At 39.8% G+C, this 25995-nt stretch overlaps 1 protein-coding gene and 1 long non-coding RNA gene across 4 annotated transcripts in view; one reads left to right on the forward strand and one right to left on the reverse strand.

Annotated features, from left to right (window-relative positions):
- Nucleotides 1-25652, forward strand: part of RALA (RAS like proto-oncogene A) — a 76319-nt gene extending 50667 nt beyond the window's left edge. For 2 of the 3 annotated variants that reach the window (XM_033438411.2, XM_004263326.4), the window contains 4 exons: nt 5838-5990; nt 8423-8631; nt 11550-11724; nt 23693-25652. In XM_033438411.2, the coding sequence (XP_033294302.1) occupies nt 5877-5990; nt 8423-8631; nt 11550-11724; nt 23693-23815 (621 nt within the window). In that variant the 5' untranslated portion in view covers nt 5838-5876 and the 3' untranslated portion in view covers nt 23816-25652. Of the gene's footprint in view, nt 1-5837; nt 5991-6452; nt 6615-8422; nt 8632-11549; nt 11725-23692 lie in introns of those variants that run through there. The other variant, XM_033438424.2, reaches the window with a different exon arrangement.
- LOC117203542 (uncharacterized) lies at nt 13423-14987 on the reverse strand. Its single transcript, XR_004486342.2, has 2 exons — nt 14903-14987; nt 13423-13582 (listed from the first exon to the last, which is right to left on the reverse strand). It is a non-coding gene; the product is annotated as an uncharacterized LOC117203542 (long non-coding RNA).
- Nucleotides 25653-25995: the final 343 nt, after the last annotated feature.

The following is a 25995-nucleotide window of genomic DNA, read 5'->3' on the forward strand; positions in this document are numbered from 1 at the left end:
AAATGGGTGAAGGGGGTCACACACACTTCCAGCTATAAAATAAGTAAGTCACAGGGATGTAATGTTACCCAAAAGGTGGGGGGGGGGAGGGGGAAGGAGGCCATTGTGTAATTAAAAAATATTTGTTTGAACAGCAGAAGATAGAAAATAACTGAGGAACCCTACAAACCAAACAATTTGAAGTTCAAGGATCCCTATCTCATTACTTGAAGGAGGAAAACACAAATGCATACACATACATAGAGAAGTATTTCAATTAAAATTCAGGTTCAGTCCTCCAGTTCCTAGGTTGTATAAGGTGCCAGGAAAGTAGTTAATTGTATTTTTACCAAGTGAGTGCAGGAAATAAACAGTGTAATGTTATTTATTTTATGACTAATTTTAATTTTAAAAACAAGTTATATGTTCACATTATACAAAAATCAAACTGGTAGTTAGCAAAAAGCCATCATCCCGCTTCTGTCCACCAGTGACTTAGTTTCCATCCTCACAGGCAACCTTGTGTTACCATTTTTTATATCGTTTCCGATATATAAACAAACAAACCTCTAAATCCCCTTTTTCTCATCTTTTTATGCAGTTCATAACATACAAGTTATATTGCTCTATAGTTTACTTTTTTCACTTTAACAATATGTGGTGGCGCAGTGGTTAGGAATCCGTCTGCCAATGCAGGGGACACGGGTTCGAGCCCTGGTCTGGGAAGATCCCACATGCCACGGAGCAACTAAGCCCGTGCACCACAACTACTGAGCCTGTGCTCTAGAGCCCGTGAGCCACAACTACTGAGCCCGTGTGCCACAACTACTGAAGCCCGCGTGCCTAGAGCCCGTGCTCTGCAGCAAGAGAAGCCACCACAATGAGAAGCTCTTGCACCTCAACGAAGAGTAGCCCCCGCTCACCACAAGTAGAGAAAGCCCGCATGCAGCAACGAAGACCCAATGCAGCCGATTAATTAATTAATTTTAAAAAACAATATGTTTTAGCTCCCTCCATATCAATGGGTAAAAAACATCTTTTTTTAAAAAATGGTTGCTAATTAGTCCATGTTTCCAGTTTACACTTCCACTGCAGTGAAGGAATGTGCCTGTTTGTCTACCAGGGAGGGACAAGATTTTTCTGTAGAGGGTGGAAAGAAAACATTATTTAGACTTGTGGGCCATGAACGTTCTCTGTTGCATCTTATTCTTGGTTTTATTTTGTTTTGTTTTGTTTACAACCCTTCGAAAACACAAAACCGTTCCTAGCCACAGGCCATACAAAAAGCAGGCCAAGGGGGCTATAGTTTACTGGTCCTCTGGGTAAAACAATTGAGAGCCAATCTAATATTATTTGTATTGCTCTTATCAGCAAGGTTGAGCGTATTAGAGCCCTTTGTATTTCCTTTTCTGTGACTATTTGTATTTTTCTTTCTTTTCTTTTTTTTTTTGCGGTATGCGGGCCTCTCACTGTTGTGGCCTCTCCCGACGCGCAGGCTCAGCAGCCATGGCTCACAGGCCCAGCCGCTCCGTGGCATGTGGGATCTTCCCGGACCGGGGCATGAACCCGTGTCCCCTGCATCGGCAGGTGGACTCTCAACCACTGCGCCACCAGGGAAGCCCTGCCCATTTTCTTAGAGTTGTTGATTTTATTTATAGTAACTTTTCATATAGGGAAATTACCTCTTCTCTTGGAAATGAATCACAAATATTTTCCTCAGTTTTATCTTTTTATTTTGCTTATAGAAGATTTTGCCATGTAGAAATTGTTTTGAGTAGTAAAATTTATCAGTTATTTTATGCCTTGAGTTTTAGATAGTACTTTATGCCTTTCCCATTCTAAGATTATAAAAAAAATTTTGTGGGTTTTTTTTTTTCTGGTGCTTTTGTGATTTCATTTTATCATTTAAATCTTTGATCCACTTTCAAAGATTTATATAAATTTATTTTATAAATTTACAATTTGTAGTGGTGTGAGGAGAATGGGTCCAACTTAATTTTTTCCCAGATAGCTCACCAGTTGTCCTAGAACCATTTACTGAATTATCCTCTATGCTTCCCTCCCCGACCCTCCATTTGAAATGCCACGTTTATTACACACTAAACTATAGTATGTATTTGGATCTATTTCTGTATATCCTGTTCCATTGATCTATCTAGACAGGCGTGCTTTTGAATTCTAACTCCTCACTAAACTGCTGTGTGAATCATATTTCATGGAGGAAATTATAGATGCAGTTAAATAAAGAAATAGCCAGATCTGTCTGCAGCCTGCACCTGTACCTTGTGCTTTGCTTTACCTCACCTCCTATTACAAAGAAAGAGCTGTCCCTGCTCCTGTGTGCCCTGGGTCTCTTCTTCCCTGGTCTACTCCTAGAGGCACCTTCTCTTCTTCATCATTAATTTCTGCCTCTTTTAGATGATTATCATGTAAACATCCCTTAAGAATAATTAAAAAGCGACCCAAACAAAAACCCGTGTCCATCTATGGCCCCATTTCTCCATTCGTCTTCAGAGTCAAGTCCATTTCTACACATTCTGTTTTCTCCTCAACCCACCCCATTCAGGCTATGGTTCCTGCCTCGTTGGTGAGGTGACTCTTCCCAAGGTCACTGGCAGCCTCCATCTGCCAATCCTAGTCATGGACTATGGGATGGACTCCTTTGCTTTCAGCTCTTGCACCTCTACCATTCATTCTACACACACTGGCCATGGTAATCTTTTTAAAAACATAAATGAAATTATGTCACAGTCCTGCTTACACACTCTCCAGAGGCTTCCCAGTACAATGATAATAAAACTCGAACACCTTTCCACAGCCTTCAAGGCTTTTTATGATTTGGCCTCTCCTGCTTCTCAGTCTCACCTCCTGTTAACACTCCCTGATCAGACTCGTAGCCTCCATCCACTCTGGCCTTCCTCTGGCCCCTAGAACGTGGCAAACCGTCTACCATCTTAGGCCTCTGCACTTGCTCTTCCCTGTGTCTAGAACGTTCTTCCCTCAGAGCTGGCTGGTTCCTTTATAAAATTCAGGTGTCAACTCAAATGCTGCCTCTTCAAAGGAGTCGCCCTTGACCATCTGGTTGAAGTAGCCCCTCCCCCCTCTTTATCCCGGTGCCCCTTAGTTTCTTCATGGAATTTTCTTATTTACATGTATGTTGTCTTAAGTTCCAACATCTAGACTAGGAATTGGGACCTAAGTTATGGAAAGCCAAGTTTTTGCAATGGGGCAGAGGAGTGAGTGTCTCCTTGGCGGGAGCTTCTTTTCCTGGATAGCCTCTTGAAAGTATGGGATGTGCAGCTAATAGTTATTGAAGAAAGTCTGCACTTTGGAAAAATGTCTCTGGGAATCTCTGCCTTTTCTAAGTCACAGATTATATTGTAAATTGTTCTGGAAGGGAAAGTGTTTTAACCCAGTTGGTGTAACTGCTAAATGTTTTACTTTAAAAACGCATACATTGAACTCTTAGAGTATTAACACCCTGAGCTCCTGTTAACACCCTGAGCTCCTGTGGTATTAACTGTTTTAAAAATATAACAGTAGGGCTTCCCTGGTGGCGCAGTGGTTGAGAGTCCGCCTGCCAAGGCAGGGGACACGGGTTCGTGCCCCGGTCCGGGAGGATCCCACATGCCACGGAGCGGCTGGGCCCGTGAGCCGTGGCCGCTGAGCCTGTGTGTCCAGAGCCTGTTGCTTCGCAATGGGAGAGGCCACAACAGTGAGAGGCCCGCGTACTGCAGAAAAGAAAAGAAAAAAAAAATATATATATATATATATGTATGTATGTATGTATGTATGTATACATATAACAGTAGTTGGGTAGCTGTGAAGTGATTACAGCTGCCAACAAGTAAGGGTCATAATGGTGAGAAAGAAGTCATTTCCTGCCTTACTTAGGGACGCCAGCAACAGCATGCTCCATAAACGCGTAGATGAGGTATCTTTTCGACTTTTAGTTACTTATCTGAAGTACACTATTACTTTCCTCAGCAGTGGTAATCATCAGAATCCAATGATCATCTCCTTGGTATCCAGGAAAAAGAGGGGCTCAGTCCTTGTTTATTGAATTACACTGAACATCTAGCCTCCAAGTGTGGATTCTTTACCATATGCTGCACAGTTTAAGCTGCCTCTACCACAGTGTTTGACATAATGCAAGAATAACAGGATCAAAAGTCACATATATGGTGTGATCTCAGTTATGCTCCATGCAGACTGAAGCTGTCTCAAACAAAGTATAATGTATTCGTGTTGTTAAATGGATAGCAAGATTATGGGATTTTTTTTTTCTTACGACTTTTCTGTATTGGGCAAATAGGCTTATGGGCATGACTTCTGGGGCGGCCTGAGCTCTTGGGTGCCCTGCATAGCCAGTGTGTGGTGCACAAGCCCACGGCAGACTGTCCTTGCCTAATAAGCTTGTGATGGACCCTCTAGTAGCAATAGCTGCTTTATACCAGTACACTCGAAAGCACTCCCAAGGTTAAGTCAGACTCGTTCATTCCACACACACGTACTGAATGGCTGATTTTTGCCAAGACATATTAGTTACATTAAGCATGAAGTAAACCAATAGATATGGCGCCTGTACTCAAGTTGCTTCTGGTATATTAGGAAGAAGACCCATATTAAACAACTAACACTCTCAGGCAATTCCGACTTGTGATAATGGTTATGAAAGAAAAGTATCATGTACTATGTGAGCACAGGGCAGGGGAGAGCCTAATTTAGGTTGAGTGTTTCAGGTAAGGCTGAAACCCCAACACTGAGAGGAGTTAGCCAAATTAAGCATATGCCAAACGGAGGAAACTGCATGGGAAAGGCCAAGAGGCAGAGAAGAGCGTATGAAAAGTCGAAGGAGACCAGTGTGGGCTGATGCGGCCAGGCTGGGAGAGATGGCCTGAGATACAGAAGTAGGCAGGGCGGGGGTGTTCTGTAAGTTGCAGCTTGAGAAAGGTATGCTGTGACTGAGACAGGTCAGAGATGCTGAGAAGGAAGGTGCAGCCCCCTTGAGCCTCTAAAAACAAGTCTCCTCTCCTGGGCCTCCACACAGACGCAGTGTTTGCTGTGACCTCCCGCCTCTTTTTCTAAGGCCTGGTACCATGGCCAAAGGTAACCAGGTGCCATTAGTGTGCATCACCACAACCTCTGGGGGAACCTGGTCTTTCCACGCTGAGCACATAAATGTAGTAAACGAAAGTGAGGGCACACTAGATTCAGGTGTTTAAGTTAGATCAGCCATCCACCCCAAAATATACAGATGTTCCAGTACTACGAAACTTGGGAGTTGGGGTATACGGTATTCGGTTCTATTTATATTTCTAAGACCAGCAAGTAGTTGGGATGGGTTTTTCCTTCCTTCCTTCCGTCCTTCCTTTCCTTCTTCCCTCCGTCTTCTCTTCTCTTCTCTTCCTCTCCCCCCCACTTTCTTTCTTTCATCAGTTGTTTCTTACTGAAATTAGAAGAAACATCTCTTTAATTATTGCCAATAGAGGTTAATATGAAAACAAAGTGATCATTCACCCTGCTTTGTAATCTGTGTGACCATATTTTAATACAACTAATACTCCATTATTGTCAGCCTGTGGTTGCACTGGGAAATTTTCACTTTCGGTCAGCAAGCTCATTACTGAAAACTACTATAAGAGAAATGCCCTTGAGTCATATACTTGTCTTATTGCCATGGTGTTCTCTGATAAGTGGTTCTTCCCCCAAATAAGCATACTTCATTTGCCATCTGTTTAAAATCACTGCAGAATGAAAACTAATACCTTGACGCCTAAGGACATCATCTCTCTTTCCTACACTGGAATTCTGCAGAAGAATGTATTGAGCATTACTCGTTCTTTCATTCTTTTCAGATTCTTCTTAATCCTTTGGTGAAAACTCGGTGACACAACATGGCTGCAAATAAGCCTAAGGGTCAGAATTCTCTGGCCTTACACAAAGTCATCATGGTAGGCAGTGGTGGTGTGGGCAAGTCTGCTCTGACCCTGCAGTTCATGTACGATGAGGTAAGTGCCGATTTTATCATGGATATCAAAGTTGGGGCTTTCAGAGAATATTTCTCTAGCTTCGTTTTGGTGCTGTTTTGGATGGATTCCTTGAATTCTTGAAAGCTACTGATCATTTTTTTCCTGTTCAGAGTCAACATTTGTATACAACTTGATTTAACAAGTCAAGAACCCAAGGTCCTTAAAATTCTTATGCTTTTAAAAAACAAAACAGGGACTTCCCTGGTGGCGCGGTGGTTAAGAATCTGCCTGCCAGTGCAGGGGACGCAGGTTCGAGCCCTGGTCCAGGAAGATCCCCCATGCCACGGAGCAACTGGGCCCGCGTGCCACAACTGCTGAGCCTGCGCTCTAGAGCCCGCGAGCCACAACTGCTGAGCCCACGTGCCACAATACTGAAGCCCGCACACCCAGAGCCCGTGCTCTGCAACAAGAGAAGCCACCGCAGTGAGAAGCCCGTGCATCACAATGAAGAGTAGCCCTCGCTTGCCGCAACTAGAGAAAGTCCGCGTGCAGCAGCAAAGACCCAATGCAGCCAAAAATTAATTAATTTTTTTTAAAAACCCTGGAAACAGTACCTATTTTTGAGCAGTCTAACTGGCTTTTTTATTTTTAGTGTTTTTAATGGTGAGTCCCACCTTGAATTAAGAGAACTGGTGGATATAGTACCTAATTGAAACTTGACGTTAATATACATAAGTTGTCCTTTAATAACTTCAGTGACAAAATCAGTTATTGTGTACTGGCATGGCACCACACTCAACACTAAGCAGGAAAAGGCGTGGTCCCTAAAATAAAATTACTAGACAGGTTACAGATTTCTGTGCATGTATTTGTATCAGACTTTATTGTCCCAGAGGTAAGGTCTCAGCCTATATACAGCAATACATTCTTTCCCTAGAGGACTATTAATAAGGCTAAATGATTTAAGAGTTGGTCATCAAATTTAGGCATTGATCCTCAATTCTTCTTCCTCCCAAATAGAAGCAAAGATTTATGGTTACTCTTTCTTAATCCTCAAAAAAATCCTGTGTGGTAGGCAGTGGTTTCCCCATCTTACAGATGAGGAAACAGAACCTCAGAGAGGTTTCCCAACCTGCCCAAGAAGAGTGATCTCTGATGAGTAACTAAGTATTAAACCTAGTCTTCTAAGAAAAAAATCCTGTGGACTTTTACCACCTAAGGTCTCTTTTCATTGCCTGCTCATCAGCATTTCTTTCACACACACAGAACTCTTAAATCCATCAGTTGTGTTGCTTATGATAAACAATTTAGAGAGGGGGAAATTGAAATGGTACTTTCACTGAAATTGCTAATTTATCTGTTCAGTTCTGTTTTTCATGCTGTTCACCTTAATAGCTGCTTTTCTTTAATCCTCAAATCAGTTCCCTTCTTGACAATAGGAGGTCAAAAGTAAGAATGTTCATGTCTGACATTTGAGGAATGGTTACACTTTCATTTAATATTTATAAATATTTAATATATTATCAGATATGCTATCTGAATATTCTATTAATTATTCATAAATATTCATAAATATTTAATATTTGTAAAATATTAGCATGTAATTGTCACAGAATGGTCTATAGCTTTTACAGTTACAAATACACTGTGCTTGATTTTTTACTAATTATTTGTTGAGTGTCTTCCGTGTACCAGGCATATTCCAGGCTTTGGAGATACAGTGATGAGTAGACTAATCAAGGTCCCTGCCCCCAGGGGTTAAATTCTAATAGGGGGATTTAGACATTGAGCATATAAATAAGAAAATATCAGATAATGAAAATATTTACAGGAACTAATAAAAAACCCACTGAAGTATGTGTGTATATATACCCATATGCCAACAATGATACACTGATCAAAAATATTGAGGTGAGATTTAGGGGGTAAAAGATAGAAGTACAACTGTAAAGTTGTTTAACTGTACTATTTTAAGAAATTGGAAGTTTGGGGAGAAATTTCAAAGTTCAAGATTCGGCATTTTACAGGGTAGTATAAGCCACTTTCTTGACATGGTTCATTTTGGAGAAAGAAAAGATTTAACTGTGCTTTCAATGCTTACCTAAATATTAACTTACTTTCAAGTTATTTCCACAATTCTGACATGAAAATTTATATTTAGAGTCAGAAAGGGTTCTTAAACATTTGACAAAATATCTGTGTAGTAGTTTCTGCAGGTGTAGTGTTCTAAGTAAGAAAAAAGGCACGGTTTTCAAGCCGTCAGCGGCCTAGAGCTGTTCAGTCCCCACCACCAAATTGCCTGAAATGGAAATTTAAATGAATGTAGTGTTTACCGTTGGGGAAAACTGAATGACGGCTACATGTGACCTCTCAGTGCTATTTTGGCAACTTCATGTGGATCTATATTTCAAAGTAAGAGGCTCTGAAAAGTAAGGATAATCCTTAAGGGGATGCGCTTTCACCTCTTGCAGTTTGTGGAGGACTACGAGCCTACCAAGGCCGACAGCTACCGGAAGAAGGTGGTGCTGGACGGGGAGGAAGTGCAGATCGACATCTTGGACACAGCCGGGCAGGAGGACTATGCCGCCATCAGGGACAACTACTTCCGGAGCGGTGAGGGCTTCCTCTGTGTCTTCTCCATTACGGAAATGGAGTCCTTCGCGGCCACAGCCGACTTCAGGTATGTCAGGGAGTCGTGCCGTTACACCGCAGAACAGCTTGCTCCCCAGAAACAAGCAGACCACTAGAGGCTCTTACCTGATCGCCTTTCCCTCTGCGTCTAGTCGTGTTTATTCCCTCTGTGACATCAGTGTGACTCTGTCCGTTGCATGCTTGTACTCACATCCTCGGCGCAACCTGCGTAATCCCACAGCCAGCTCTGCCAGTGCCAGCTGCACTGGAGCCTGAGTTTGTTCAAGATTGACGCAGCTGAGTTGAATAAGTCATGAAACCAAGTGGAAGTTAGCGACAAAGTAGGAGATGTGGCCAGTGATGGTTACAGAGGATCCAGGAGAGGAGAGGAGCTGGGAGGCCTTCAAGAGATAGATAACCCTGAAGGATAAGAAGGATTTCCACAGATGAGGAAAGAGGTCATTCCTGGTGGTTGAGCAAGAAACTGAAGCAAGGGTTACACAAAGCATTCCTTTTTATGTATACGTGAAACTCTCAAGAACTTAAAAGATTCTAAAAGCACCTCCTTTGCAAAAAAGCATGTCATTGAGAAACTTTAAAAATATAAATTTGTAACATTAAGTTTGTTGGCTTCTATAAGGAAGGAGTTTTGTATGTGATAAAGTGCAAAGGGAGTTTTGTAATCCTGGGAGACATGCTGAAAGTTATGTGTCAGTGATTATTCATTCATTCAAAAAAATATTTTGAGTGCTTATTATGTAGCAGGTTCTGTACTAAGTAATGGAATACATTTTGTCACCATAGCCACCAAGCCAAAGTGGTATCTCAAGGGAGTGAGGTATTTTTATGCCAAGAGAAAGAATCTTGGGCTGTTGCTGTTACAGAAAATAAGTGAATCATTCATTACTCGTGTGTTGTACCTCCAGTGTGTTGCCCCTCCCATAAATAAAAACTGTTCATACTAACTGACCAGCAATAGGAAAGCCATTTCTGAGATCGTCTGAATGGTTATCGTAGGCACTCCACACGGTCTGACCTGCAAAGTATAGCACAATGTCAGCTCCTCTCTTTTAATTTCTTTTTATTGAAGTATAGTTGATGTACAATGTTGTGTTAATTTCTGCTGTACAGTGAAGTGATTCAGTTATACATATATATACATTATTTTTTCATATTCTTTTCCATTATGGTTTATCACAGGATATTGAGTATAGATCTCTGTGCTATTCAGTGGGACCTTGTTGTTTATCTGTTCTATATATAAAAGCTTACATCTGCCAATCCCAACCCCCCCCCCTTGGCAACCACAAGTCTGTTCTCTATGTCTGTGGGTCTGTTTCATAGATAAGTTCATTTGTGTCATATTTTAGATTCCACATATAAGTGATATCATATGGTATTTATCTTTCTGTTTCTGACTTCACTTAGTATGATAATCTCTGGTTGCATCCATGTTGCTGCAAATGGCATTATTTCATTCTTTTTTATGGCTGAGTAGTATTCCATTGTGTGTATATATATCTATACATGTCTCTGTATATACCACATCTTCATCCATTCATCTGTCGATGGACTCTTAGGTTGCTTCTGTGTCTTGGCTATTGTGAATAGTGCTGCTGTGAACGTAGGGGTGCATGTATCTTTTTGAATTAGAATTTTGTCCAGATATATGCCCAGGAGTGGGATTGCTGGGTCGTATGGTAGTTCTCTTTTTAGTTTTCTAAGGAGCCTCCACACTGTTCTCCACAGTGGCTGCACCAACTTACACTCCCACCAACAGTGTAGGAGGGGTCCTTTTTCTCCACGCCTTCTCCAGCATTTGTTATAGACTTTTTAATGATGGCCATTCTGAGCAGTGAGAGGTGGTACCTCATTGCAGTTTTGATTTGCATTTCTCCGATTGTCAACTCCTCCCTTTAGCCTTCCTGGGCTTCCCGTCACCCAGACAGGATCCGTTGTTTCCTCGTGTGTGTGCGGTATGCTTACCACAGCTGCAGCAGCACACTCACCGCACTCTTACATGAGATTGATTTATATGTGTTTTTCCTGATATGGTAAAAACTCTTCTTATCCATTTCAGTGTCTCTAGTACCTCTGTTTGGCACAGTTGCTGGCCTATAACTTGTAGTGCTTATTAAGTGTTTGATAGAAATAAAGCGCTGTTACGTTTTTTCATTCTCACTTTCCTTCTGATAAGAATGAAGTTGGACCAGTTTGTAAAGGTGCTTTCCTATTCTAAAATTCTGTAGTAGCCTCTCAAACTCTTTAAAGGGAGCATCACTTTAAGCAAAAATGCCAATAACGACTACAATCGTCACATCAGAAACCACTGATCACAGATCACCATAACAAATATAATAATAATGGAAAAGTTTGAAATGTTGCGAGAATTACCAGAATGTGACACAGAGACACAAAGTGAGCAAATGCTGTTGGAAAAATAGTGCTGATAGACTTGCTTGATGCAGGGTGACTACAAACCTTCAGTCTGTTCAGAAAAAAAAAAAGTAGTATCTACAAAGCACAGTAAAGCAGATTGCAGTAAACAAGGTATACTTTTATCAACCGTGATAAACGTACCACATTAATGTTAACAGTAGGGGAAACTGGATGTGGGGTATATGGGAACTCTCTGTCCTATCTTCACAGCTTCTCTGTAAATCTGAAATCATTCTAATATAAAAAGTTTATTTTCAAAAAAGCATTTCGGAGGAAGTTGCATTTGATATTCACTTCGTACGTCTGCTGCCATATTTATACTCTTCTTCTGTGTATTTTTCCGAATGAAGTGAATGTGGAGCTCAAGTCATTGATGGTAGAAAAAGGAAGAAGTGCTGCTTGTTTCCTACTGGGTAATAAGTGAGCTATTTGTTATTGTCTAGAAACAAATAACTGCTAATTGCATGTTTTGTTATTTTAACATGTAGAGATAACATTAATATTTCTTGCTCATTTTCTCTTATCCAGGGAGCAGATTTTAAGAGTAAAAGAAGATGAGAATGTTCCATTTCTGCTCGTTGGAAACAAATCAGATTTGGAAGATAAAAGGCAGGTTTCTGTAGAAGAGGCAAAAACCAGAGCCGATCAGTGGAATGTTAACTATGTGGAAACATCTGCTAAAACGCGAGCTAATGTTGACAAGGTAAAAAGGTGGCTCTACTGCTACGTCATGTTAAAAATAGGTTGATGTGCTTTAACTCGGCTCTGTTTAGTCTAGAGATTCTGTGAGACTTTCAAATAGAGGTTTAATACGTGTTGATTTTTTATGGCCCTGAATGCTCAAGTACAGCGTGTTAGGAATTTACTTCACTTTGTCCTTATAGGTTCCCGAGAGGCGTTAAAACATGAGACACTGCAGCTAGATGTACCTTTTTTTTTTTTTTTAAAGCACTGAAAGATTCCTGACCTGAATCCCTGCTTTTTTTTTTTTTTCCTTATCCTGATTGGCTGGAGAATCTAGAAGGAATAGAAGGAACAATGTAAGTCCTCTGAGCTGACACCTGCCCAGCCTCACTTAAGTTCTCCCAGACCCCGGGGGAGAGGATTTTGAAATCTCTGTCATCACAGCTGCCTTCCCTACCCTCAGCCTCTGTTCTCCCCCAAGTGGAAGGGGAGCTCCTGTGTCCTCTCCCCTCATCCTCACACTGTGTTCAGATTGGCCCTTCCTGGAGACCAGGTGCAGAACACCCTTACCTCGTTTCTAGGAGCCTTCCCAGTGCTTTTCATCCTGCTGCGGGACGCCATCATCAGTATTTAGGAAGCCTGCCGGTTGCGCTGGGGCAGCACAGGTTCTGAGAGCCCTCCAGGCGGGGCCTTTTCAGCCCCCGCGTATCTAGGCTCTACTGAGTGCCTCTCAAAAACTAACGTGCAGGAGGATTGCCTATAGAGCCTGATAAACACAGATTCCTGGGTCTTCGCCAGAGATTTTGATTCGCTTGGTCTGGGGTGAGACCTGAGAATTTGCCTATCTAGCTAGCTCCTGGATGTGCAAACGGGCGGTGCGGCACACTTGGAGTAACTGCCCTAGGTGGCCGCAGGTGCTTGTGAGCTCGTCTGCTGTGGCTGTAGATTCGCAGCCCTGGTCCAGAAATCATGATGTTAAAAATTTAGAGATTCTTTCTGCCTGTTTACTGTAGGTTTTAAGACAGTGTTATTACTGTCTTAAACTGATTTTTTTTTTTTAGTCACACAGTCAGATTCCTTTAAGTCCAAGACATCTGTACAAATTGCTGTAAGATTTCTACTGAGTAGACCAGTTTCCTCTAAAGTTATGGCAAATTTAAAGTACTGATGAAATACAGTTTAAGGTTCAGCATGTTTGGGGTTTTGAAAGGCACCAATGAAGACTGTCATAGCATATGTATACTTTGTTTCCTCCTGTTTGATGTCTTGAGCAGGTTATAGAACAAACCATCGTGATATAAGGGGAGTGGGGAGCAATAACTGTCCAAGCTCTGAGGCTCGAAGCAGTCCTGTAGTGTCACCTGCTGGCATCAGAGGCCCTGGGAGAATACGGTAGTGTGCATTATCAGAGATCTCACCAGACAGTAAGAAAAAGACCAACAACCCAATGGGAAAATGGTCGAAAAACAGATAGCCCTGTCACAGAAAAGAAATGCAAATCGTGTTTAAACTTGCAAAGAGGCTTATGAGTCTTACTTATAAAAAGGGAAGTGAAATTTTAAAATATAATGACATATTTTTTTTTACCTGTCAATTGGAAAAGGGCAAGAAGGTTGATAATAATACTGTTGACAGGAGTATGGGAAAAAAAGGAACTCTCATATGTTCTTGGAAGGGCAGTCTGGCAATTATCTATCAAAAATTATGACCCCAACAATTCAAGTTCTAAAACTTTATTATACAGATAAAATTATACATCCATGCATAAGTGTATGTTCAGCAGTAGTCCTTGAAGCATTATTTGTAGAAGCAAAAGACAGGAAATATCCAAGTGTCCAGGAACAGATGGTGCGTCCATATAATGGAATACTGTACAGCTGGTGAAAAGAAGGTAGAACTTAATGTGCTGATGTGGAATGATCTTCAACATCAGTAAATGAAAAAGCAAAGTACAGAACAGCGTCTAGTTTGCTGCCATCTGTGTTTGAAACATACTCATACACACACAAGCGCACATGTATGTATATATCGGGAATATGTAAGATTCTAGTACCTGTGGTTGCCACCAGAGAGCTAAGTCACAGACGTGCATGTTTCACTGCTGTGTCCTGAAGAGTGGCTACCAGATAACGTACCTCAGTGGCTAAGGAAAAGTAACTTGCAGCAACTCTTCAGTTTCTTAAATTTGGTTACGTTGGGATTATATTTGTTTTTTGGGTTTGTTTGCTGAGGCAATGATGTAATACAGTTATAAGAGCTGATAATACTCTTTAGTGCTTGAAGAGCCAGGCGCTGTGGCCAGCACTCACTGTTTCATCTTTAACCCTATGAAGCATAGATACTCCTCTCATGACGCCTTTTTAGGTGAGGAAATTGAGGTGCGGAGAGATTACATACCTGGCTCAAGGTCACCATGTCGTAGTGGCATCTGCTGGCTCTGGGTGTGGCCAGCTCTGGAGCCAATGTTCTTCCCTGTCTATTTTACTTAAAACAATGGTTGGAATACCTGTGGCATCTCCCATGTTGTGTGTCATCCACTCCCAGGAGTCTGATCAGATTTTGCAGGATTAAGTGTTAACAGTGTCTCCTTCTATTAAATTGAGAGGTGTTTTGTCACAAAAAACAAATACTAGCTCCCGCCAGACTTTAAACGCCCATGCCTTATCCTTACCAGGATTCCAAATAGACCACTGGGTAGAAGTTTCAAAGAAGCAGATTTTTAAAACTACCCTGTGAAAAAGCTTCATGACCATCAGAATTGTTGAGCTGAGGCCTGGCCTGTCTCAGAGGAATCACTCAGAGGCTAGAGGACCATCTGGGAAACCTGCTTGGGTCCTCCCTGGGTGCCAGGTCATCTGATGACCTTGTAGTACGCTTCTAGCTAAATGCTCTGGCTCTTTAAATCGCAACTCCAAGGTTGCTCTTAATTTTAAGGAACATCTTGGGGGAAATGGAAAGAAATTAGGCAAGTAGATGTCAAAATGAAAGTATGATTTATTATGTCAAGAGAGCCAATTTTATGTTGGGGAAAGAATTTTGTTAGAAATGTAGTGTCTTGTTTTTGAAAATGTTTTTAATTTTTTTCTTTATACAAGTAATACATGAACATATGCTCATTGTATAAAGAAAAATTCATGATACAGAGGAAAAAGTATAAGGAGGAAAAGTGAGTGTCACTCCACCCAGATTCCACTCACCTCCTTTACCTGTAGGTAACCACTGCTAACACGTGTGTATCTTTCCAGACATTTACCTGCCTTTAAAGACAGGCATACAGAATCTAAGGGAGGAAAAAAAAAGAACCTTAGGGAAAGGTTGTACTTGCTTGTTTTCCACCTGTATAAATAGGATTTGTGTGTGTGTATAGTGTATTTCTGTGGTTTGCTTTTTAAATTTCACAGTAAATAGATCTGTAGTTCTTTCCATGTCGTTGCATATAGATGTACCACATTCTTTTTAAAATCTACAAAATGTTCCATAGTTAGGAAAATGGCTGAATTATGAAAAAAGTCTACCAGTGACATTTAGGTTGTCTGCAGTGCTATTACAAACATAACACAGTGAACTGTGTGAACGTGCACCCACACAAGACCAAAAGCAAGGGTGCATTTAAAATTTTAATGACAAGTCACCCTCCAGAGAGGCTGCCTTACACTCCCACCAACAGTGTGAGGAAACCCTTTCCCCACTCCTTGCCAGTGTCAATTAAAGGAGCCTTTAAATGTCACCAACAAGATGGGGAAATCACTTCTTTTGTGTTTCCTGATTACTACTGAGGCTGGGCAGCTTGTAGTTGATTCATTGGCCGTTTGTAGATCTTCTGTGAACGCTGAAATTACATTGATCTAATGGGGGGTTTATCTTTTTGATTCATAAGCCTGCTTTATATTAAGGACATTAACGCTTTGTCCACTATATCCTTTTGGGACAGTGTCTCCTAATGCATACCATATCTGTTCTTATCTTTTTTTGTTTTGAATGTATAGTTGATTTACAGTATCATGTTAGTTTCAGGTGTACAGCAGAATGATTCAGTTATACATATGTATATTCTTTTCCAGATTCTTCTCCCTTATAGGTTATTACAAAATATTGAGTATAGTTCCCTATGCTATCCAGTAGGTCCTTGTTAGTTGTCTTTTTTTTTTTTCCTACAAAAGAAATAGAAATTTTTATTCAAGCCAAATTTGAGGATTATAACTGCATAGAGCATCTCAGAAAGCTCTAAGCACTGTTCCCGGTTATCTGTTTTATATATAGTAGTGTGTATATGTTAATCCCAATCTCCTAATTTAGCTCTCACCCCTTCCCCTTTGGTAACCATAAGTTTGTTTTCTGTGTCTGTGAGTCTCTTTCTTTTTTGGAAATAAGTTCATTTGTATCTTTTTTTTTTTAGATTCCATATATAAGCGATATTATATGATATTTATGTTTCTCTGGCTTATACTTCATTTAGTATGATAATCTCTAGGTCCATCCATGTTGCTGCACATGGCATTCTTTCATTCTTCCTTATGGCTGAGTAACATTCCTCTGTGTGTGTGTACACATATATATCACATCTTCTTTATCCACTCCTCTGTCAATGAACATTTAGGTTGCTTCCATGACTTGGCTATTGTAAATAGTGCTGCGATGAACATTGGGGTGCACGTATCTTTTTTTTTTTTTTTTTGCACGTATCTTTTTGAATTATGGTTTTTTCCACGTATATACCCAGGAGTAGGATTGGATCATATGGTAACTCTGTTTTTAGTTTAAGGAACCTCCATACTGTTCTCCATAGTAGCTGCACCAATTTACATTCCCACCAACAGTGTAGGAGGGTTCCCTTTTCTCCACACCCTCTCCAGCATTTATTGTTTGTAGACTTTTTGATGATGGCCATTCTGACTGGTGTGAGGTGATACCTCATTGTAGTTTTGATTTGCATTTCTCTAATAATTAGCGGTGTTGAGCATCTTTTCATGTGCCCATTGGCCGTCTGTATGTCTTCTTTGAAGAAATGTGTATTTAGATCTTCTGCCCATTTTTTCATTGGGTTTGTTTTGATACTGAGTCACATGAGCTGTTTGTAAATTTTAGAGATTAATCCCCTGTTGGTCACATGGTTTGCAGTTATTTTCTCCCATTCTGTGGGTTGTCTTTTCATTTTGCTTATGGTTTCCTTTGCTGTGCAAAAGTTTTTGAGTTTAATTAGGTCTCATTTGTTTATTTTTGTTTTTATTTCCATTACTCTAGGAGACAGATCCAAAAAGATATTGCTGCAATTTATGTCAAAGAGTGTTCTGTCTAGGTTTTCCTCTAGGAGTTGTATAGTATCCAGTCTTACATTTAGATCTTTAATCAGTTTTGAGTTTATTTTTGTGTATGGTGATAAAGAATGTTCTAATTGTATTCTTTTACATGTAGCTGTCCCAGTTTTCCCAGCACCACTTATTGAAGAGACTGTCTTTTCTCCATTGTATAGTCTTGCCTCCTTTGTTGTAGATAAACCCACGCACCTATGGTCAATTTATCTCTGGGCTTTCTATCCTGTTTCATTGATCTATATTTCTGTTGATTGATTGATTGATTACTGAAGTTTTGTAGTATAGTCTGAAGTCAGGAAGTCTGATTCCTCCAGTTCCATTTTTCTTCCTCAAGGTTGCTTTGACTATCAGGGTCTTTTGTGTTTCCATACAAATTAAAAAATTTTTTGTTCTAGTTCCGTGAAAAATGCCATTGGTAATTTGATAGAGATTGCACTGAATCTGTAGATTGCCCTGGGTAGTGTAGTCATTTTGACAATATTGATTCTTCTGAGCCAAAAAAACGTTATATCTTTACATCTGTTTGTGTTGTCTTCAGTTTCTTTTATCAGCATCTTAGTTTTTGGAGTACAGGTCTTTTGCCTCCTTAGGTAGTTGTATTCCTAGGTATTTTATTCTTTTTGATGCGATGGTAAATGGGATTGTTTCTTTAATTTCTCTGTCTGATCTTTCGTTGTTAGTGTATAGAAATGCAACAGATTTCTGTGTATTAATTTTGTATCCTGCAACTTTACCGAATTCATTGATGAGCTCTTGTAGTTTTCTGGTAACATTTTCAGGATTTTCTATGTATAGTATCATGTCATCTGCAAACAATGACAGTTGTTTTAATTCTTCTTTTCCTATTTGGATCCCTTTTCTCTTTCTTGTCTGATTGCCATGGCTAGGTCTTCCAAAACTATGTTGAATAAAAGTGGTGAGAGGGGACATCCTTGTCTTTTTCCTGATCTTAGAGAAAATGCTTTCAGCTTTTCACTGTTGCTGTGGGTTTGTCATATACAGCCTTTATTATGTTGAGGTATGTTCCCTCTGTGCCCAGTTCCTGGAGAGTTTTTATCAAAAGTTTGGGTGCTGAATTTTATCAAAAGTTTTTTCTGCATCTATTGAGATGGTCATATGGTTTTTATTCTTCAATTTGTTGATGTGGTATAGCACACTGATTGATTTGCTCCATACCATGTCTTATTTATTTAGGCTGCGTTGGGTCTTTGTTGCTGCACCTGGGCTTTCTCTAGTTGCAGCAAGTGGGGGCCACTGTTCGTTGTGGTACGCAGGCTTCTCACTGCGGTGGCTTCTTGTTGCAGAGTGTGGGCTCAGTAGTTGTGGCTCGCAGGCTCAGTAGTTGTGGCGCACAGGCTTAGCTGCCCCACGGCATGTGGGATCTTCCTGGACCAGGGCTCGAACCCGTGTCCCCTGCATTGTCAGGCAGATTCTTAACCACTATGCCACCAGGCAAGTCCCCATACCATGTCTTCTAACTTTGCTGATTTTTACCTTTTGCCATGGAAAAAACATTAAAGATTATGTTGTCAAATTTGTTGTTTTTCCTTTGAGACTTCTGGATTCTGTGGCTTCATTAGAAAAGCTCTCCCATCCTAAACTTAAAAAGCACTTACCTAGGGCTTCCCTGGTGGCACAGTAGTTAAGAATCCACCTGCCAATGCAGGGGACACAGGTTCAAGCCCTGGCCCGGGAAGATCCCACATGCCATGGAGCAGCTAAGCCTGTGCACCACAACTACTGACCCTGTGCTCTAGAGACTTTGAGCCACAACTACTGAGCCCGCGTGCCACAACTATTGAAGCTCACGCACCTAGAGCCCGTGCTCCACAATGAGAAGCCACCGCAATGAGAAGCCTGCGCTCCGCAACAAAGAGTAGCCCCCGCTCACTGCAACTAGAGAAAGCCTGCGCAAGCAACGAAGACCCAACGCAGCCAAAAATTAATAAGAAAAACACTTAACGTATAATTTTTGCTTCCTTTTTGTGTTGGCCTTTATAGTAGATGTTTAATCCTTTTGAAAATTTAGTATTGTCTGTGTTGTGAACTAGGGGCTGTTAAGTACTTAAAATGAAGAAACTGGTGAAGGCAAAGGTTTACATTTAAAGCTAACGGTCTATGATGCTTTAAGAGAGATGTTTGTCATTTCTAATAATTTTTATGTTTTTTCAACTGTAAGTATTCTGAGCTAAGCATTTTGAGTCTGTGTCTAGTTTCGTTTCACTTTCATTTACGTGAGAACAGGGATTTCCTGTGATCTCTACTCTGGAATTAGAAGAGTCAAATTCTGTACATGCCAGGGGGGGAAATGGGGGGAAGGGAAAGAAGGGGACAGGAGGAAAGAGGGTGGGAGGAAATGAGGGCGAGCAGAAATTTTTTAAAAAGTTGGAAGAAGCTCTGTACTTTCGGGATTATCATTTGTCTGAGTTTATCAAAACCAGTTCTTCATTCTTACTCCAAATTACTTATTTCCTTCCACTTGGCAGTTGAAACAAGGCCTCCTTTACCTTAATTCATTACATTAGCTGATGTAAAGTTTAAGAGTTTTCCATTGGGTTTGCTAGTTAAGATGACCTTGGTGGTTTCCAGTAGGGATTCGTTTGCAGTTTATTGCAGATACTCGTCTAAAATTAGAAATCACATCTTCTAATATCCATTCCGCAGTGATATATTCACATCAGAAAGCAGTACTGGGAGTTTTCTGCTAATCACACGTAGTTAGTTTGGAGGCTTCCTGCCCTGGCTGGTCAGCTGTGGACTTGAAGCAGAGGTGTTGCAAAATCCCCAGTCTCCAGACCGTCAAGCTGCAGCAAGTGGGGCAAGAATTCATGGGGTTTGAACTGTCACCTACGTGTTTCAGTACATTGCATTCTTTCTGAGCTTTTATGCTCAGTCTTCCCCTTCTTTAATTATCCGTGTCCTTTTCTGTTGGTCCTGCGTCCATTTAACTCAACCCATTGGTCTGATAGTCCTTGTTTTCTTTTTTAATTTTTATTTTATATTGGAGTATAGTTGATTACCTGTGTTGTGTGTCAGGTGTACAGCAAAGTGATTTAGTTACACATATGCATGCATCTCTTCTTTTTCCAATTCCTTTCCCATTTAGCTTATCGTAGAGTATTGAGCAGAGTTCCCTGTGCTATACAGAGGTCCTTGTTGTTTACCTGTTTTAAATGTAGCAGTGTGTACATGTCAATCCCTAACTCCCTATCTATCCCTCCCCCCACCCTTCCCCACCATAAGTTCATCCTCTAAGTCTGTGAGTCTGTTTCTTTTGCAAATAAGTTCATTTGTATCATTTTTTTTAGATTCCACATTAAGCGATATCATGTGATATTTGTCTTTGTCTGTCTGACTTAGTATAATAATCTCCAGGTCCATGCATGTTGCCGCAAATGACACTGTTTCATTCTTCTTAATGGCTGAGTAATACTCCATTGTATATATGTACCAAATCTTTATCCATTCATCTGTTGATGGACATTTAGGTTGCTTCCATGTCTTGGGTATTGTAAACAGTGCTGCAATGAACACTGGGGTTCATTTCGAACCATGTTTTTCTCTGGCTATATGCCCAGGAGTGGGATTGCTGGATCATATGTTACCTCTATTTGTAGTACCTCTATTTGTAGTTTCTTAAGGAACAACCATACTGTTCTCCATAGTAGCTGCACCAATTTACATTCCCACCAACAGTGTAGGAGAGTTCCCTATCTCCACACCCTCTCCAGCATGTTGTTTGTAGATTTTTTGATGATGGCCATTCTGACTGATGTGAGGTGATACCTCATTGTAGTTTTGATTTCCATTTCTCTAATAATTAGCAATGTTGAGCATCTTTTCATGTGCTTTTTAGCCATCTATATGTCTTCTTTGGAGAAATGTCTATTTAGGTCTTCTGCCCATTTTTTCGTTGGGCTGTTTGTTTTTTTGATAGAGTCACATGAGCTGTTTTTAAATTTTAGAGATTAATCCCATTGGTCACATGGTTTGCAATTATTTTCTCCCATTCTGTGGGTTGTCTTTTCATTTTGTTTATGGTTTCTTTCACGCTGCAAAAGCTTTTAAGTTTAATCAGGCCCCATTTTATTTTTGTTTTTATTTCCATTACTCTAGGAGATGGATGGAAAAGATAATGCCACGATTTATGTCAGAAAACCTGCCTAGGTTTTCCTCTAGGAGTTGTATAGTATCTGGTCTTGCATTTAGGTCTTTAATCCATTTTGAGTTTATATTGATGCTTCCAATCCAAGAAAAATGATATCTTTCCATCTGTTTGTGTCCTCTTTGATTATGTTCATCAGCCTCTTACAGTTGTAGTCTTTTGCCTCCTTAGTTAGGTTTATTCCTAGGTATTTTGATGTGATGGTAAATGGGTTTCTTTAATTTCTCTTTCTGATCTTTCATTGTTAGTGTATAGAAATGCAGCAGATTTCTGTATTAATTTTGTATCCTGCAACTTTACTGAACACTGATGAGCTCTAGTAATTTTCTGGTAGCACCTTTAGGATTTTCTATGTGTAGTGTTATGTCATCTGCAAACAAACAGTGATACTTCTTTTCCAATTTGGATTCCCTTTCTTTTTCTTCTCTGACTGCTGTGACTAGGACTTCCAAAACTATGGGTATCCTTGTCTCATTCCTGGTCTTAGAGGAAATGCTTTCAGCTTTTCACCATTGAGTATGTTAGCTGTGGGTTTGTCATATACCACCTTTATTATGTTGAGGTATGTTCCCTCTAGGCCCATTTTCTGGAGAGTTTTTATCACAAATTGGTGTTGCAGACAAAGCTTTTGATCAGATTCATCTATTGAGATGATTATATGGTTTTTATTCTTTAGTTTGTTAATATGGTGTATCACACTGATTGATTTGCAGATACTGTGAATCGTTGCATCCCTGGGATAAATCCCACTTGATTATAGTATATGATCCTTTTTAAGGTATTGTTGGATTTAGTTTGCAGAGTATTTTGTTGAGGATTTTTTCATCTGTGTTCATCAGCGATATTGGTCTGTAATTTTTTTGGTGATTTTGGTGATATCTTTGTCTGGTTTTGATATCAGGGTGATGGTGGCCTCATAGAATGAGTTTGGGAGTATTCCTTCCTCTGTAATTTTTTGGAACGCTTTCAGAAGGATAGGAGTTAACTCTTCTCTAAATGTTTGATAGAATTTGCCTGTGAAGCCATCTGGTCCTGTACTTTTTTGTTGGGAGTTTTTTCATCACAGTTTCAATTTCAGTACTTGTGTTCATATTTTCTGCTTCTTCCTGGTTCAGTCTTGGGAGATTGTACCTTTCTAGGCATTTGTCCATTTTTTCTAGGTTGTCCATTTTACCGGCATATGTTGCTTGTAGTAGTCTCTTACAATCCTTTGTATTTCTGTGGTATCAGTTGTAACTTCTCCTTTTTCATCTTTAATTTTATTGATTTGAACTCTTTTTCTTGATGAGTCTGGCTAAAGGTTTATCGATTTTGTTTATCTTTTCAAAGAACCAGCTTTTAGTTTCATTGATCTTTTCTGGGTTTTGTTTCTATTTCATTTATTTCTGCTCTGATCTTTATTTCTTTCCTTCTACTAACTGGGTTTTGTTTGTTTTTCTTTCTCTAGTTGCTTTAAGTGTAAGATTAGGTTGTTTTGAGATTTTTCTGTATTTTGTATACAAGATATATTTTGTATAGCGATAAACTTCCCTCTTAGAACTGCTTTTGCTGTGTCCATTTTGGATTGTCATGCTTTCGTTTATTTGTCTTTAGGTATTTTTTGCTTTCCTCTGATTTCTTCAGTGATCCATTGGTTGTTTTAGTAGCATATTGTTTAGCCTCCACGTGTTTCTGTTATTATAGTTTTTTTCTTGTACTTGATTTCTAAGCATTGTGGTCAGAAAAGATGCTTGATATGATTTCAGTTTTCTTGAATTTGTTTTTAGTCTTATCAAGTTTTATTCTAGAAGTAATCATTTTTTTAATCCAGAATGCAAAAGTGTGATGCATAGAAGTTATTCATCCACTCATCACTATTTGTGTACAGTGAGTCCACATCCTTCTAGGCCCTTCAGTGTGTACTCAGACATTTGTTATTGACATTGAACTTAAGGTTACAGTAGTAATTTTTAAATTATTAGGCTAATATCTCCCATTATTTGCCAGTTTCTAGACATCAAACATCCTCAAATATAGTGCAAGAAACAAAATTGTTTTCTAGTGCCTGGTATCAGAACGATAAAGGAAGCAGTCATTTTCCACAGCTGTTTTTTTAAAACAGGGCTGAAGAAAACCAGGTTATTAAATGTAAATTTTATTAAACACAAATTACTTTAAAATTTAATTGATAAAATACATTTACTAATTATAAATTTCTCAAATGTAACCTACTGAGTTTCATATCTTTGGAGCTAGCCTCACTTGTAGTGCTTTTTTCATTTTTATCTTGAAAATTCAGACAGAAAGATTAGGTTATATTATGTAAACACATTTTACCAAATTCATTTTTCCCATTTTCTCAGTATACTTGGAGAAGCAGGCTTTAGTTGGGTGCTTTCCTCTCTCTGTACTCCCCAAACAAGAGCTCCTAAATATTCCTATAATATTCCCCAGGTTTACTGTTGTGAATCAGAGAAATTCCAGGCACATATGATCTACTTGGTTTATTTATCCTATTTTCTTCTTTCTAGGTATTTTTTGATTTAATGAGGGAAATTCGAGCCAGAAAGATGGAAGACAGCAAAGAAAAGAATGGGAAAAAGAAGAGGAAAAGTTTAGCCAAGAGAATAAGAGAAAGATGCTGCATTTTATAATCAAAGCCCAAACTCCTTTCTTATCTTGACCATACTAAGAAATATAATTTATAAGCTTTGCCACTGAAGGCTCAATTGACTGAAATTACTTTAACATTTTGGAAATTGTTATGTGTCTCTAAAAGCATGAATTGGAACTGCACTGAGAGTCAAATTCACTTAAAAAAGAAATTAATGTGGCTTCACCAAGAAGCAAAGTTCAACTTATTTCGTAATTGCCTACATGTATCACAGTCCTGAATGTAGCGTGGGCACCTGTGTTTTGCTGGCAGTCTTTCTTGAACTATTCAAGAGGTGAGATGGGGGTGGGCAATGGGAGGAAAGGCTACTTCCTCTGGTTTATTATAAAGCTTAAATTTTATATCATTTTAAAATGTCTTGGTCTTCTACTGCCTTGACAGATGACAATTGTGAACATGATAGTTAAACTGTACCACTTTTTTTAACCATTGTTATGCAAAATATAGAAGAAAAAGTTACTGGCATGATTGTTGCATATAGTTCAATTGAGAGTAATTCATCTGTGAATCTGCATTAATTACCTGGTGATTAACTTAGAAAAGTGGTGTAAACTTGTACATGGAAATTTTTTAATATGCCTTAATTTAGAAACCTAAAGATAACCCACTTACATCATTCTGGGTGTGTCCTCACTGTGCCGTGGGCCCATTGCCCATGTGTCCTGGTGAGAGAATATATGTCAGGATGGAGGACAACGTTTGTGTAGAAGATTCTCGAGAAATTACTGGTAGGAGTCTGTCCAAATTTAAACTGTGTGCCATACTCTGGTTCCTGAAAGGTTCCAGAGCTTCCTGATTGCTTTTAACTAAGTGTAAGGTAGTTTAAAATGAAGGCCCAGCGTCTACTTGTAAGATAATTTTAGACTATGAGCATTCAGTACCAGTTATGTCTCAGTGAACCCTCTTTCTTTAAGATGCTGGTCCCTGGAAATCCCTTTCTGCAAGTGGTGAGCATGTGTTAAGATTTTGATCTCCTTGGAGTGTAGAGCACAGGAAAAGCGTGGACAGTGCTAATGCGTTTTGCACCAGAACACTTCAGAAGAGTCGTGCTCGCCATCTGGTAACTTCTATATTTGTATTCCCGAGGTTACAGTTTGTACGGGAGTTACTGGGATTATTTGTAGGCTGTGTTCGTAATGAATAACACTGTCTCTACGTTTTCCTAAAGTTAACATCGAACAACCAAACCCAAGGATAGTGCAGAAAACATGTCTGGCACCAAACAGTAGGCTGTTTCCCCACTGTATGGCGTGCCCGCTGGAGGGCCATGATTTCAATGGGAGATTTACCACTGTCAGATTTTTCTTTTCTTTGTAATGGGACTAGGACAGTTTGATTCAACAAAGTTTTCGTTTCTTTTTGCTCAGTCCTAATTTCAGCAAGTCAAAGATGTGTTCAGGCATTCCAGGTGACAGATGTGTACGTAAAGTTAACAAAAACAGGCTATTTAGGAACTGAACTCTTTAGATATTACGTCCGGCTTGTCATATTAAATATTTGTCCTTAAAGGGTTTGAGATGTACATCTTTCATATTTTTCATAGGCTGTGCCATGTGCAGAATTAAAGTTACCAATGTAAGCGCGGCCCCGTGGGCCCAGCGATCTCCGTGTGTACTTGTTGCAGTCTCATTTAACCAGGGGTCCTAACCACTAACATTGTGACTTTGCTTTGAGACCTTTCCTCTCCTGGGTACTGAGGTGCTATGAAGCCAAACGACAAAGAAGCATCACATGTCTTAGGCTGATGCCACTACCCGATCGGTTTATTTGCAATTTGAGCCATTTAAAGACCAATAAACTTTCTTTTTTTAAATGTTTGTGGTGTTACTTGATGTTTACAATTCAGATTTATCAACCTGGGCATCCTTACCAGAGACTTGACTACAACTAAATCTTTTGAGCCATTAGTTTAGGGACTTCTGTGTGAGAAGAATTCTGTGCCAGATTTCCTCAGTCAGGATCATCATTGCTTAGGTTTAATCAAGGCTCAGAAATGGAGGAGCCCCATGTGCAGAATTGCACGGAAGACACTCTTCTGCTGTCTTGAAAGTCACAAATGTATAACTGCTTTTAGAATACTACTCCACGCTGGAGTGGGTAGGTGGCAGCTTTATATTCATTTTCTAAATCGGAATGAGTGCCAGGGATGCTTGAATTTCC

Source organism: Orcinus orca, chromosome 9, assembly GCF_937001465.1.
Source record: "Orcinus orca chromosome 9, mOrcOrc1.1, whole genome shotgun sequence".
Classification (NCBI taxonomy): Eukaryota; Metazoa; Chordata; class Mammalia; order Artiodactyla; family Delphinidae; genus Orcinus; species Orcinus orca.